Below are 15378 nucleotides of genomic sequence, written 5' to 3' on the forward strand. Positions count from 1 at the left end.
TGGAGCATAAATTAGTAACCATACTGTCCAGCAGATGTTGCTGTATGCATGTATCAGTTTAGACAGATAAATAAATTATGAAGTCACTCAGGATACCTGAGTTTTGTGACAACTCAGAATCAATTTCAAATTGCACATCTAATCTTTCAGATGAAATGCAACTCTGAAATAATGATAACAAAATATTTATTCACAGTATTTCAGATCTGAATCTGATAAGGAAGTGAATAAAATTTATCACCGTTTAGCTTGCATCTAGCCAATGACCAAACTTTAGCTCCTATTCATCTCTTGCAACATCTCAATAAATACATATGAAATGAAGAAATAGAACTGTCACTATCATAGCAACCATACTTTTCCTCAGCACAGAAACTGGCTGGCTGTGGATTAAATTAAATTTCTTTTTCTGTCTCTCTTTCTTTCTTTCTTTCTTTCTTTCTTTCTTTCTTTCTTTCTTTCTTTCTTTCTTTCTTTCTTTGCATGAGGGTTGATTTTAGGATCTCAGTATAACTGAGCATAAATGCCCTCAGATGGAACACTTACAAATGGCTATACCAGTATTTTACAAATTACCTAGTGGCAGCTATGTGACATAATGATTACACGATTTGAGTTACAAGTGCACTGAGCAGCCAGGTGGTACATTGACAATATGCTTGGAAAATGGGTAGAATGTTTTGCATAATTTAGCAAGGATTTTTATTGCTGTGTGCTAGGAGTGTAAATCCTTGACTATCTCACCCTTGTGTGCAAAGATGAATGCTTATTTTAGGTTTCTCTCTGCTGTGAGAGAAGATAAATATGTCTTCTCAGTATAGTCCCTGATTGGGGAAATCAGAGAGTAAGAGAAACTGCAGCTTGTTTTCCACCTGCCACCAGCCTGAGGAAATTCTCAAGTCTGTAAACATCTCTGATCAAATACCTTAACCACTCACAGATCCAAGGAGGGTACATGATTGGGAAGACTCAGTATGATGTAAGTGGCAGGCAATCATGTGGACTTTGGTGCTGGATCCCCTTGCTCTCTCTTCTGAGGGACTCTCTGGATATATTTTTTAAAAATAGGAATATGATAAATGGATTTCAAGTAAAATTAGTGAAAAATCACATTTCCCAGATTTTATTTTGTTCTAAAGAAAGCCTTTCTTAGCCAAACTAGTGCCATCTGATGCCATCTCCATAAGAAAACACTGTGAAATTAATGGGATCTCCATAAATTGACAGTCAACTTCAAAGCATAATCATACACATCTGTAATTCAGAAATAATAGCTTGAATAATGTTAGTCATGAATCTTTTGCAAAGCAGATGTTACTGTTATTTAGACAGAGAGGGGAGGAGAAGCGGATTTCTATCCTGCTTTTTTCTTCTTTGGGACGAAGTGGCTTACATCAGATGATGATATTGTGTAGTTCATTGTTCAATTGCATTCTTCCCTCCCCATGGCAATATTTGCACTGCATTTCTTCATTATGGCCAAGTGTAAGAAATAATTTGAGTAATCACTCAATGATTCACATTACTTTTCAATGGGTGACTGTGTGGCATGCTGGTTTGAATGTTCAGCCAGGTCTCTGAAAAGCCAGGATTCAAATCTCACCTCAGTCATGGAAACTCATTTGTTAACCCTGAGCTCTCATTTTTAAAGGAAGACAATGGCAGACCCCCTCTGAACAAATCTGGCCAAGAAACTCCATGATAAATCAGACTTATGGTTGGCACAAGTCTGAAACAACTCGAAGGCATAGAACAAAACAGAAATGAAAAACAGGAGGACAAAGTGCAGCTCTTCAGATGTTGGAAAATTCTCATTTAACTAGGACAGCATTTCTAGGAGTTGACATCCAGCATATATATATATATATATATATATATGTGTGTGTGTGTGTGTGTGTGTGTGTGTGTGTGTGTGTGTGTGTATATATATATATATATATATTGGGGGGACACATTGTCCACATCTACTTTACAACGCAACTTTAGAACCATTACACTATCTTTGTATGAAGAACATTAAGAGTTTTCCTAAAGAAAAATAAAACAATTTTTGTTTCTACATTTTGAATATCTGTGTAGTTCATATGCTTCCATTCCATTTCTGCTCAACTACTGTATAGTTCACTTCCTACTCTCTCTGCTATATATATATATATATATATATATATATATATATATATTAGCTGTGCCCAGCCACGCGTTGCTGTGGCGTTGTCTGGTGGTGTTGGTGAGAAATTGTTGAGGTAGTGGTGGTATTGAATGTCTGTTGTATGGTTGTCTTTATGTTTAGTATGCACACTGAAGTGGATTATATGGCAGTGTGGAGTCAAGATAATCCAGTTCAAAGCATGTAATATCAGATTCTAAATGGGTTATATAGCTGTGTGGAAGGGCCTTGAGTCTACGCTGCCATATAATCCAGTTAAAATCTGATAATCTGTGGAAGAGGACTAAGTGAGGCCTAACTGTGCCTGTCCCCTGGGCTGAGTAGGTTGCTAGGAGACCAAGTGGGCAGAGCTTAGCCTTCAAACTGGCAGCAATTGGATAAAAACTATTATTCCTCTCCCTGTAATTAAGACTTTATTTTTCTTTTCTTTTTGTTGTATCAACCTAGAGCCATGAATGATGGGTTGTGTTGTCAAATTTCGAGGTTGGGGGGCCTGTAGTTTTGTTGTTTTGTCCGCTGCCCTGATGCCATCACTCTTTTATATATATATATATATATACACACACACACATATCCCATCTCTGTTCTTTACCCAGTCATTTTGTGGTCATCTATCATTTTATTATCATGGATTAAAGGATTTATAATACATCACAGCTAGCATTACTTTTAAAGCCAAGTGTATGCAAATTATCTACCATTTCAGAGAATGAATTCTGTAATCTGCAAGATTTTTTTGGAAATATAAGTATCTTTCACCTTAACTGGCATATGCTCTTTCTGTCCATTCTTTAAGATAAATCTAACAGTCTCCTTCTCCACCAGCTAATTTTAAAAAAATATAGTTACTGTATATTCTACTGGGCTTGGACTCTGGGAAAATATAATTTGTAAGGAAGAACAAAATATTCAGAGTGCAAAAGTAGTTTGGATTTATCATTGAAGTCTCATTTTAGAAATTCAGTACTAGTAATGTAGCCATAATCTAATGACAAACTGTTAACCTTATATTAATATTAAGAATTGTACCCTGATTACAATGTATATTGAAAGATGCTCATACAGTCAGAAAATCCAATCATGAAGAGTTACAAAGCACAAACGGCAGCCTAGCCACAATCCCAAGGCATATGAGAGGTAAAACCAAGGAATGTAATATTGGGAGAAAGGCTCTTTTGCATAGGTGATCGAGAAAAACAAGGTGCACGCTAGGCAGTTAGGTGTTATATATATTACTTAAAAGCACGGAGCGGCTCTTTGATTGACTAAAGAAAGAGCCCCAATAGGAGAGACCGGTACTGGGAACACCTATGCTAAAAGTACTGCTAATGAAAGGATAAAAGAAGAATAAGTGCCAATAGAAGAAAATTTAAACGAGACTGAGAGCCCCAAGTAAAGCAGCTGGAAGAGCAAACTAATCTTGAGAGAGGGACTCACCAATTTCTCCTTTAGCACTGCTAATAGTTTTCAGTGAATGCAGTTCTGTACAGGAGGTATCCAATGGATGAAACTTAGTTAATATCTTAGTCACTTGAAACTCTGTGTACCTAGTTTGTACTCATAAGGCATTTCATTAGAAAATCAATAGGGCAGACTGTCATAACGAAAGGCAAGTGGATACACTGGACAGCTGGCATTAGGTCAGTAATCCACATAGCTAAAAGCAGACACAAGGGAAGTCAAAGTGTTGTAGTCTAGTTGCACAAAAGTTGTATCCCTTGACCTTACTCAGTGACAGATTGCTTATGCAGAGAGATGACACATTTGGGAATTTCATGTCATCCTTGGCACCATGCTGACTTTATTGTATGAAGTATTATGAGTGTGGTGTGAAAATGTCTGGTGAAAGTGCTGAGTTTTCATCCTCTCAGGATTTAGAGTCTCTGTCAAACAGTACTAGGTATCTCACACACATCTAGTAGCATCTGTCTTTGTAAAGACTGGCAAAATTCACTGAACTATAATATTGCATAAATATACATATAATTTTTGCAAACTAACTTTCCTTAAGAGCTCCCTGAAATGGATTAGTATAACTAGTGCCTCAGTTTCATAATACTTACTATTCAAGCTTCTCATGAATTAATTAACCATAATTTCTTTTTGAGCACTATGAGTAAATGTCTGCTAGAATTACAGACATATATTTTCCCAATGGAACTGTAAACACTCCTCTGTGTGGGCTATTGTTTAAGCACGTTAAATGATTTTCAACGTGTGTATTTATGTTTAGTTACTATGTCTTGCTGTTTTTATATGGCTGCATTTTTCTCCTGATTCTCAGCTTTGTGTGGAGGAGATGTGAGAGGGCCAAGTGGAACTATTTTATCTCCAGGTTACCCAGAACTGTATCCCAATTCACTCAATTGCACATGGACTGTGGATGTTACTCATGGAAAAGGTACGGAATTTATGCATGTTTTATATAACCATAATACTTTCTCCTTCATTTTAATGCTGCTAGCTCACCTCTCTTTCAAATTTCATAAATCTTTGTGATCCATCAGGGACATTTTCTTACTGTGTTATATTTGTACTCAACTGTTCCCAGTATGTATTTTTCAAAATTTGTAAAGTTGTTTATTATAGCAAGCAAATTATTTATAGTATCAAATTCACAAAACCCATTTCACATACAGATGGTGGAATAGGTTCAGAGGTGTGCCAGCATGGGACAGCGTTAACACAGCAGAAATCTTAGACTGTAATGCTGGGCGCAAACATTTTTTTGTTTATACACCAGTGTTATGAATCATTCCTGACTAAAATATTACAATATTACAGTATTCATCTTGTGAATCCTCTCCAACACATTCTCTTCTTGTACATGCCAGCACAAGTAAATTACATTAAGCTTTTGATTCTAAACCAAAATAGTTCACAATGTTGAGCTAGACTCGATAGGAGTGCCATTTATAGATCCTGATAAGCACATGGGTCTACATGTTTGATGTCCAGATTGTTTATTGGCCCAGCTAAATGTGCTTATTTCAACCTACAACATTCTAAGTAGTTTGGCATCAAAAGCATCAAGCCCTGTCTTGGTAGCTAGATAGGGTCAGATCTAATTAGTACCTGGATAGGAGACCACCGATGGATACCAGTTTAATAGGTTAATACCTAAGAAAACTCTTATGAAATTAATGGGGTTGCCAATAACAGGCAACTTGAAGGTGCATATACACACATAGATAAACTGAGTCAATTTAATCTTCTTATAAATGTCCCTGTATCCAGGTTTTTCTGACTGTGTACAATGTTATGGCTATATCCTAATAGATGCACCCCCCCCCCCCCACACACACAGTTTTTTTTCCAGGTTGGCTGGCTTCTGGTTGGCTGGCTTCTGGTACTCAATTGGCTTCATGTTGCTGTCTCTTCAAATTTTCCATGACATTAAACATGGTTAGATTGAGATTTGGGCCAGGTAAAAATGAGGATAGAGAGACACTGTAGTGTAATAGTCAGAGTGTCATATTTGAACAGTTGGGAAAGCAATGTTTGAATATCTGCCCATGAGTGTATTTTGGGGAGTCACACTCAGCCTCGGAGGATGGCAGTAGCAAATTCATCTGATCAAATCTTGCCAAGGTTTGCTTTAGGGTCAACATAAGTCAGAAATAACTTGAAGACACATGACAAGAAAAAGGTTGAAACTTAATTGCCTGCCAACCCACGAAATAATGAGACAACACAAGTGAAATGGGTTAAAATATGGGCAACTTTATTAATTGTTACCCATTTAAATCTGAAACTGAATGTAACTCTATTCTGATGGAGAATCTGGTGGAAAACCCAGCCGAGGTAGCGTCCTCACCCGGCCTACCCCTCGGCTGATAAAGGTGAAAACATCTGGTCCCCAGTTAACCTAAACCCGAGCAACCTTTAAGGAGAACGTGTCAGAGAAGCCTCCCTCAAAGTTGTTGAGGCCAGACTCTGCCCATTCCAAGGGCATTTAGTTTCACCTCACCTTTTCAGGATAGATACCAGATGAGTGTTTTAGCTTATGGCCTTCACCCCAAAGGGGGTGGTGCTCTAGGTGTATGCCAGATTGTATATTCCCCTATCAATTTTCCAATGAAGCCTATTTAAATGTCACACCATCCCAATTTGCCTCCGAGGACAATATAAGGTAGGCGAAAAAAAATCCTTTAACATAGGTGGGGAAAAAATCCTACCCGGCCCCTACAGTGACTACTTGAGCTATACTGTTATATGGGCGGGCATGGTGGGCTGAAGGTCCAAAAAAGGAATGAAGTTGAGGGGAGTACCTAATCCCTAGATCAGCCATGCCCCCTCAAAAGCAGTTCCATCCAAAATTGTCTGTCTCTTCTTGGGGGAGGAAGCAAATTACTCTCCTCCCCCAGCTTTGTCCCTTATTTCAACAAAGTGAGTCTTGAGTGGAAATCTGGGTGGTTCTGGGTGGTTCTCCTGAAATCCTCTGTCTCAGTTAAAACTAAGCACAGACCCTCAAGATGTCATCATAATTCATGGTTATCTAATATTCATGGCTATCTATTAGGATGCAATAAATTCATCCTGGTCATCATTTCTCCTAATAATTTTGCCTTTGCTTAAATCATACAAAATATCCCTGAGAGTTAAGATATAATATTGTGATTGTTAAATGAGTAGTAATAGTTGGAGTTTATGGAGTCTTCTTACTCTCACCCATGCCCCAAGATGTAGAATAACAGCTGGAAATTAATTACAAAAAATCGCTTTTCTTTCTTTTTTTTAAAGGGTAGATGGGGGAAGCTGGAGATCCTTAGTGCAAGAGTAATGTAAATCTTGTTTGAATTTCCGAGCCTCTGTTTGCAGTGGAATGTATGAGTGTCATGCAGCCAGATCCCAGGGCTGAATTTCCAAGCCCTGAATCTGGCTTCATAACATAAACATGCGAGCACCTGGCGGGAGAAGATAAAATGAGCCTGGGAACTCAGGGGTGAAAGTATAAACAATTATAATTGCTGTAGTGTGGGGGGGATAGAAACCTTGGTGGAAATGTGATCCAGAAGGTGGGGTTTGATGATGATATTTGCGTGTGATATTACGTTGCATCAGAAGTGATAAAATTAGATGTATGTAAACATTAGGTCATTCTCGACTTTTCCAAAGTCATGTATTCTTCAATAAAGATTGTGTTTGAGAGCAGCTGTCTTTGATCTGCGTTCAGACTGGTCCTTTGAAGTAAGCCTGACATTAAAGTCGAGAATCCCATTTCTCACCCTCCTGCGGAATTCGCAGTGAAGTGATAATGAGCGAGGAAGAAGATCAAAGCCCAAATGAGGCAGAGAGGCCTTTGCAAGGGGCCCGGCCGAAGAGAGAAGAGACGCTGCAAGCCATAGCTTCCTCTACGGGGTACCCCAAGCCGAACGGCGTGACCCAGAGAATTCCCAGGCTCGGAAGAGGCGTCTCTGCAGCTGCAGAAACCAGTTGGGGATCTGGAGGAAGTATGCCGGAGACCGTGGCCCTGCGGTTATCCATCCTGGAAACTAATTTATCCAGGCTGTCGGAAACCGTGGGGAGATTGGTGCCATTATTGGAAGAGAATCTCCAGAAGGAGGCCAGCCGATATGGCGCCGAGAGAGAACCAAGCAAAGAAGGAGATTGGAGCCAGAGGGGCCAGCGGGCGTCAACGCAGAGCCCCGTGGCGGCAAGGGACGAGGGAGATGAGGAATACTGGCAGGAGCTGCAGTTCCGGGACAGCATGGCGCGAGAAGTGGAGCGTCAGCGAGCCCTGGGGACCCTGAGGCCGCCGTCTCCAACAGAGCTCCCAACCCCCCGAATGGGCGTCGGGGTGGAAAGGCCACTGGGGCCAGGGATCGGGTCCAGTGGATTCGCAGACGAAGGCGGAGAGGAGCGGGGGGTCCAGGAAGAGGAGGAGGATGTGCCGTACGACGAGGAAAGGCGAGATGAGGGGGCTACAGCTAGGCCAGTATGCGGATGGGCGGAAGAGCCAACAGCGGCGGCAGACTTCCAGGAGCCGCGCAGAATGACCACCGGAGTGGGGCGCGGCGTGTTCCAAGGAGCCACCCGAGGAAACCTGATGCAACCCTTCCCCATGCCGCCCAGACAATATCAAAGGGCTGCAGAATGGATGCCTAGAAGGGAAGATCTCAAGCTGGAATACGGAGGGGAATCAGAGGAACTGAACTTTTTTCTAATTAGCATTAGAGGATACATGGAAGACAACGCACACACATTTCCCTCCGAAGCAAGCGGGGTTCGAGCCATCGGCAACACACTAAAGCGAGGAGCAGCCAGCTGGTATGTGCAATTGCATGCCAGACGCGACCCATGCCTGAGGTCAGTGCCCCGCTTCCTCGCCGCACTGGAGAACCGGTTCAGAGACCGGCTAGAGCAATTGAGGGCTCGAGACCAGCTGAAAGGAATAAAACAGAGGGACAAAACGGTGCCCGAGTACGCAGAGGAATTCCTCCACCTCGCGGAAAGGGTACCGGAGTGGTCTGAAGTAACCAAAGTGGAACTATTTAAAGAGGGACTACGCCCCGAGATTTTCAGCTGGGCAGCGCACAGAGACGACCCCGAGACGCTCCAGGGATGGATTCAACTAGCGGGGCGCGTCGAATCTACCCTGGCACAAGTAAAGCGCTTCAGGAGCAGCAGCGGCCAGCAAAGACCGGTGGCGAGAGGTCGAGGAGAAACGAGGAAGCAAGAAAGACCCGGAGGGAGGCCGGGGATTCCCTCCAGAGGAGACGACAACAAACCTAAACCAGGATGCTTTGTATGTGGGAAGACGGGCCACCGAGCAGCGGAATGCTGGGCCCGGAAGGGGGAGCCGCCAAAAGCCCCAAAGCCCAAGCCAGCAACCGGGAGGCGTGCGGAGGAGGAGGTGCAGGCCCCAGAATCTTCGGAAAGATTGGTGAGTCGGGACAAACGCATGATAGTAGTACCAATTTGCCTCTCGGGGCTAGAAAATCGGGCCACCTGCAAGGCGTTTGTAGACTGCGGGTGTTCTAGGAACATTATAACCCCAGAATTAGCAGGAGCGCTGAAATGCCAGCAGATGGCACTTGACTCCCCAATTGCATTTTCGCAGCTAGATGGATCAGTCGCTGCTGGGGAAGTATCTACAAAGGAATTACGGGGAGTTCCATGCAAAATAGGCAAATGGGGAGGAAGAATATCCTTTGTGATAGCCCCTATTGCCACATACCATGTAATATTGGGGATACCATGGCTCGAACAAGCAAATCCTGAAGTAGATTGGAGAGGAAAAAGCTTAGCATTTAAAGAACAGCAGATGCAATGGGAGATAAGCAAAATTGCAGAAGAGGAGGACGAGGAAGACGAAGCAGGGGAAATAGACCCACAGCTATTGCCACCTGAATACAGAGACTTTGCGGATGTTTTCAATCAGAAAGAGGCCAGTAAATTGCCTCCCAAAAGAAATATAGAAGTAGGGATTGAAATAACCCCAGGAGCAGACTTACCAAAACCAAAAGTGTATCCCATGTCTGTGCAAGAGAAGGAGGAATTGAGAAAATACATTGATAAAAACCTGGCTCGAGGCTTCATTAAGCCATCTAATTCTCCTCTCGGGGCTCCAGTGTTATTTAGGAGAAAGAAAGACAATTCCCTAAGATTGTGTATTGATTATCGAAATTTAAACGCAATTACCAAGGACAATAAATACCCTATGCCCTTAGTCAAGGATTTAATTACCGTATTGAAGAAAGGGAGCATATTTACTAAACTGGATTTAATTGAAGCGTATCATAAATTAAGGATCAAACCGGAGGATACTTGGAAAACCGCATTTTCCTGCGCATTCGGCCATTTTGAATACGAAATTTTGCCTTTCGGGTTAAAAAATGGAAGCGGCTGCTTTATGCAGCTTATAAATGAAATACTACACCCGTTATTGTACAGAGGGGTGTTCATATTCCTTGATGATATCTTGATCATTTCTGAAGATAAGGAAAAGCACGTAAAATTGGTCCGGGAAGTTTTGCAGAGACTAAGAGAAGCAAAGCTGTACGCAAAACTGTCCAAATGTGAATTTAATAAAACTCAAATTGACTTTCTGGGATATCGGATGTCTCCAGAAGGGTTAGCTATGGATCCAGCTAAAGTAGCAGATGTGAAAGAATGGGGAGTGCCTCAAACAAGGAGGCAATTACAATCATTTCTGGGGTTTGCAAATTTTTACAGACCCTTCATAAAAGGCTTTGCACAAATAACCGCACCCCTTACAGAACTTTTGAAAACAAAAGGGAAAGGGGAGACAGCAAAAGTGAAAGCTCCCGGCGCCAAACTGAGTTGGACGCCAGAATGCCAAAAGGCATTCGAGACCTTAAAAGAATGCTTCACTGAAGGACCCATCCTAAAACACCCTGATATCAGGAGCCCTTTCATAATCCATTGCGATGCCTCAGACTGTGCGTACGGGGCAGTGCTATTGCAAAAGGATCAAAATGGGAACTTAAAACCCTGTGGATATTTGTCACGGAAGTTCAGCGAAACTGAAAAAAGTTGGCCAATATGGGAAAAAGAGGCATTAGCCATATTAAAAGCCTTAGAATGCTGGCGACACTTCCTCGAAGGAAGCGGAATCCCATTCGAAATTTGGTCTGACCATAAGAATCTCCAGTATTTAAAGTCTCCTAGAAAATTGTCCCCCAAACAAATCAGATGGGCGCAATACTTCAGCAGATTCGATTTCCAATTAAAGTTTTTTCAAGGGAAACAGAATGTCTTGGCAGATGCTCTTTCACGCATGCCTCAACACGAAGGCCTAACCACAGCAAAGGAGGGGACAATATTCTCTGACAAACAATGGGGCTTAGCTGTCAGGACAAGAGCACAAACCCAAAAGGAGGACACGGCTTTTGTCGAACTCGGCGGGGAAGATAACTGGGGAAATGAACTAAAACAGTCTTATAAAGGAGATCAATGGATCGCGTCCAACGCAGAAAAGGGGGACCAGAAGGGGGGATTTTGGTTTGTAAACAAGAAACTGTATATCCCAGCAATATTAAGGATTAAGATTCTGCATCGTTTTCACAACAACCAGAGCGCTGGTCATACAGGAATTACCAAAACAACAAAGGCAATAGCAAAACATTGTTGGTGGCCAGGAATGAGGAAGGACATAAAGAATCATGTTGTCCAATGTGATGATTGTGCCAGAAATAAATCGGGAGGAGGGAAGCCTATGGGATTGTTACAGACAGTAGCGGAACCTACCAGGCCTTGGGAATGTGTAGCTATGGACTTTGTGGGAGAACTGCCAGTCAGCAAAGGACATCGTTATATTTGGACAGTATTAGACCTGTTTTCTAAACAGGCCCACTTTATAGCACTGACGAAGCTACCATCGGCTGAGAAACTAGCTGAATTGTACATAAACCATATTTACAAATTACATGGATGTCCAAGTAGAGTAGTCAGTGACAGAGGAGTACAATTCACAGCAAAATTTTGGGAAAAATTCTTGGAAATGCTAGGAGCAGAAAGGAGTTTAAGTTCTGCTTTTCACCCCATGACAAACGGGGCGGTAGAACGTACTCAGCAAACGCTTGGGCAGTTCCTTCGAATGTACTCTAACATGAGACAAAATGACTGGTCTAGGTGGTTGGCGTTTGCGGAACTAGCCTTTAATTCAACTATACATTCAGCAACAAACAAAACCCCCTTTGAAGTAGTTTACGGGTATGAAATACAACCGTTACCCCAATTGCCGAGGTGGACAGAAAATGAAGGAACAGAGGCAGGGAAATGGAAAACGCAAATGATGGAATGTTGGAATCAAGTGACTGCTTCGTTAAAAGAAGCACACAAAAAGTATAAAACGTTCGCAGACAGAAAGAGGGTGGAAGGCGATAAATTAGATAAAGGAGATCTAGTGTGGTTAAGTACCCAAAACATCAAATTGGGGTTACCTTCAAGAAAACTGGGCCCCAAATATATTGGACCATTCAGAATACAGGGTGTTATCAATGAAGTGACTTTCCAATTGGCATTGCCAAAAAGTTTAGGGAAAATACACCCAGTCTTCCATCGCAGCTTGCTGAAAAAATATATGGGGACTTTAGACAAAATGGACCCATAGAGTTATTGTTTGATTTGTTTCAGGACTATGGTGAAAGAAGAACCGAAGAGGAGGACGAAGAAAACGGGGGCGCCATGTCATGCAGCCAGATCCCAGGGCTGAATTTCCAAGCCCTGAATCTGGCTTCATAACATAAACATGCGAGCACCTGGCGGGAGAAGATAAAATGAGCCTGGGAACTCAGGGGTGAAAGTATAAACAATTATAATTGCTGTAGTGTGGGGGGGATAGAAACCTTGGTGGAAATGTGATCCAGAAGGTGGGGTTTGATGATGATATTTGCGTGTGATATTACGTTGCATCAGAAGTGATAAAATTAGATGTATGTAAACATTAGGTCATTCTCGACTTTTCCAAAGTCATGTATTCTTCAATAAAGATTGTGTTTGAGAGCAGCTGTCTTTGATCTGCGTTCAGACTGGTCCTTTGAAGTAAGCCTGACATATGAGTTTAATCAGTGATATAATTGCTTTCATGTTAACTATGTGATATGTGAGACTAATTTTATTTTATTTTTTCTAACAGGAGTGCAGTTCACCTTTCACACCTTTCATTTGGAAGATCATCATGACTACTTACTAATCACAGAAAATCGCAGTTTTACTCAGCCGTTGGCACGCCTGACTGGCTCTGAACTTCCATCAGCAATCAATGCTGGTCTCTATGGAAATTTCAGGGCTCAGTTGCGCTTTATTTCTGATTTTTCAATATCATATGAAGGATTTAATATTACCTTCTCGGGTAAGGGAACAAAATGTCCTATTTGTATAAAGTGAAGAAAAACCACAGTTTTATAAGACAATGCTGTTGTGAGTGGGAGAAAAGAAGTTCTGAGGTTAATGTTTATTCTGACAAATACTTGCCTTTAGAATTGATTTTGTTGTCACTTACATAAGGCAAATATTAGCTTGTTGATTGTGGATTTGGTAGGTCAGAAAATGTGACTTAAGAAAATCCTAATAAATTGTACAGAACATTATTGACTTAGAGAGTTATGCTGCTTCAGAAAGATTTCAAATCTCATTTCAAAAAGTGATATTCTAAATCAGACCTTGAGAAAAATGGTCATGCTTTTATGCTATACAGTTATTTTGGTTGATTTTATGTTTCAGACTCAGATACATTTATTGCTTTTATTGGAATTGTTCATACACCTCTCAGAAATGCTATGGACATTTATGGGCACAACTTCTAAATTGATACTGAATTGCCTATTTACTTATATGAGCATTTGTTCTGAAAATTTATCTGAAGGTTAAATTGATGCTCAGGTAAAACTATATTCTTTGTAATAAAGCATAAGGCAAGGTGGTTTAAAAAACCCTTTAAAGCAATTGTGAAGATGTTTTATTTTTATTTTTTGATTACAGAATATAATCTCGAGCCCTGTGAGGATCCTGGAACACCTCAATTTGGGAGCAGAATAGGATCTAACTTTGGAGTAGGAGACACTCTAACCTTCTCCTGTTCATCTGGATATCGTTTAGAGGGGGTGTCAGAGATTATCTGTCTCGGTGGCGGCCGAAGAGTGTGGAGTGCACCTCTGCCCAGGTGTGTGGGTACGTGGTCAGCTGCTTTCATTTGCTTGTATGTGTAGTCATTGTCCATGGAGTTTCAACTATACCGCATGGATAAGCATGGTGACATACCTATTAATTTTGATACAATATAGCCCTTACATCTCCCATGTCTTTTCATCTTAATTTGTGAGATGTTTTGGTTCCCTGCACAGATGTCTAATGTTGATTTTTGCATTACATGTTCAGACAGGATTATGTTTTATTTGTAGAATCAACATCTGCATGAAGAAGTATTGAGCTCTGACTAAACTTCTCCTGAATATATGTATCTCCCAGTATATCGATATATTAGTTTTACCTTTGGCAGAAAAATCTGTTGCTTTCTGGTTGGGAGTTTCTAGGTGTATGGGATTTATTGGTAAAATAAACTGAGCTTAACCCATCAGATTAGTTGAGTCTAGAACAAAATGTTTCATGTTAACTTGCACACTAAAGATTCCTTGAATTTTCAAGGGTTTGCAAATCATTCTAAGAAATGTTATTGAGACCTGGAAATCATGCAGGACATTGACCTGGCCATTAAGGCTTCACCGTTCTTCTGAATCAAAGAATGAAATTGTTAGGCAAGAAGTGAAGCACACAATGATGCTGAGTAACTCCAAAGTAGCTTTTTAGCATTGCCCTTCAAGATATTAGTGCAGGTAACTTTAGAATTATATAAATGTTCACAATCTGCAGGTAAACGATGCCCCCATTTATTTATATTTTAAAAATATGTGAGCACTAATAATAGAATTATTCTATAATAGTTACTGCAGCAATGTGTGTGGGCAAAGGTGGTTGTAGAGATGAGTTCAGTTCTCTGACTGCTTTTTCAAAGAATATATAGAAATAATTATTTTCCTGGGTGCAAATGCTTTGAGACATTGTTGTGACTATCACAGCATCATGAAGATGGGGATATAGCTCATGAGAGCCATCCCACCCATCTCAGTGGTCTGGATGGGGTAAATGAAGTTCATCTAATAAAAGAACTATATGATTATGCACATTACCAGCAATGTGTACAGTTGTTGACAGCAATACGTGTGAGAAAGATCTTGGAGTCCTCATGGACAACAAGTTAAACATGAACCAACAGTGTGACATGGCGGCAAAAAAGGCCAATGGGATTTCTGCCTGCATAAATAGGAGTATAGTGCCTAGATCCAGAGAAGTCATGCTACCCCTCTATTCTGCCTTTGTCAGACCACACCTGAAATACTGTGTCCAATTCTGGGCACTATGATTTAAGCAGGGCCGGCCCCACTATTGAGGCACCTGACGCCGCCGCCTCGGGCGCAGGCCCGGGGGGGCGCCGTCAGGCTGGGCGGGAGGCGGGGCACCGCCCTGACGGTGCCCCGCCTCCCGCCCAGTGCGCCCTGGCCCGTCTGGCCTTTTCTAGCTGGCCAGACTGCAGCGGAGGTCCCTGCAGGCCGCAATCGCGGCCTGCAGGGACCTCCGCTGCAGTCTGGCCTGCTAGAAAAGGCCAGACGGGCGAGCGGGAGTAGCGTGGGAGGCGGGGCCAAGGCACGCTGGGCGGGGGGGAGCGGCGTCAGAGCTGGCCCCGCCTC

General features: G+C 41.8%; 1 protein-coding gene across 8 annotated transcripts in view; it reads left to right on the plus strand.

The window, feature by feature from the left end:
- Positions 1-15378, plus strand: part of csmd3 (CUB and Sushi multiple domains 3) — a 709139-nt gene that overhangs the window by 486543 nt on the left and 207218 nt on the right. For all 8 annotated transcript variants that reach the window (XR_010005888.1, XM_062980075.1, XM_062980076.1 and 5 more), the window contains 3 exons: positions 4452-4568; positions 12771-12986; positions 13616-13804. Coding sequence is in view for 7 of the 8 variants with exons in the window: in XM_062980075.1 (XP_062836145.1) it covers positions 4452-4568; positions 12771-12986; positions 13616-13804 (522 nt within the window). In the remaining variant the exon portion in view is untranslated. The remainder of the gene's footprint in view (positions 1-4451; positions 4569-12770; positions 12987-13615; positions 13805-15378) is intronic.

The sequence above is a fragment of the Anolis carolinensis genome, chromosome 4, assembly GCF_035594765.1.
Source record: "Anolis carolinensis isolate JA03-04 chromosome 4, rAnoCar3.1.pri, whole genome shotgun sequence".
In the NCBI taxonomy this organism is placed as follows: Eukaryota; Metazoa; Chordata; class Lepidosauria; order Squamata; family Dactyloidae; genus Anolis; species Anolis carolinensis.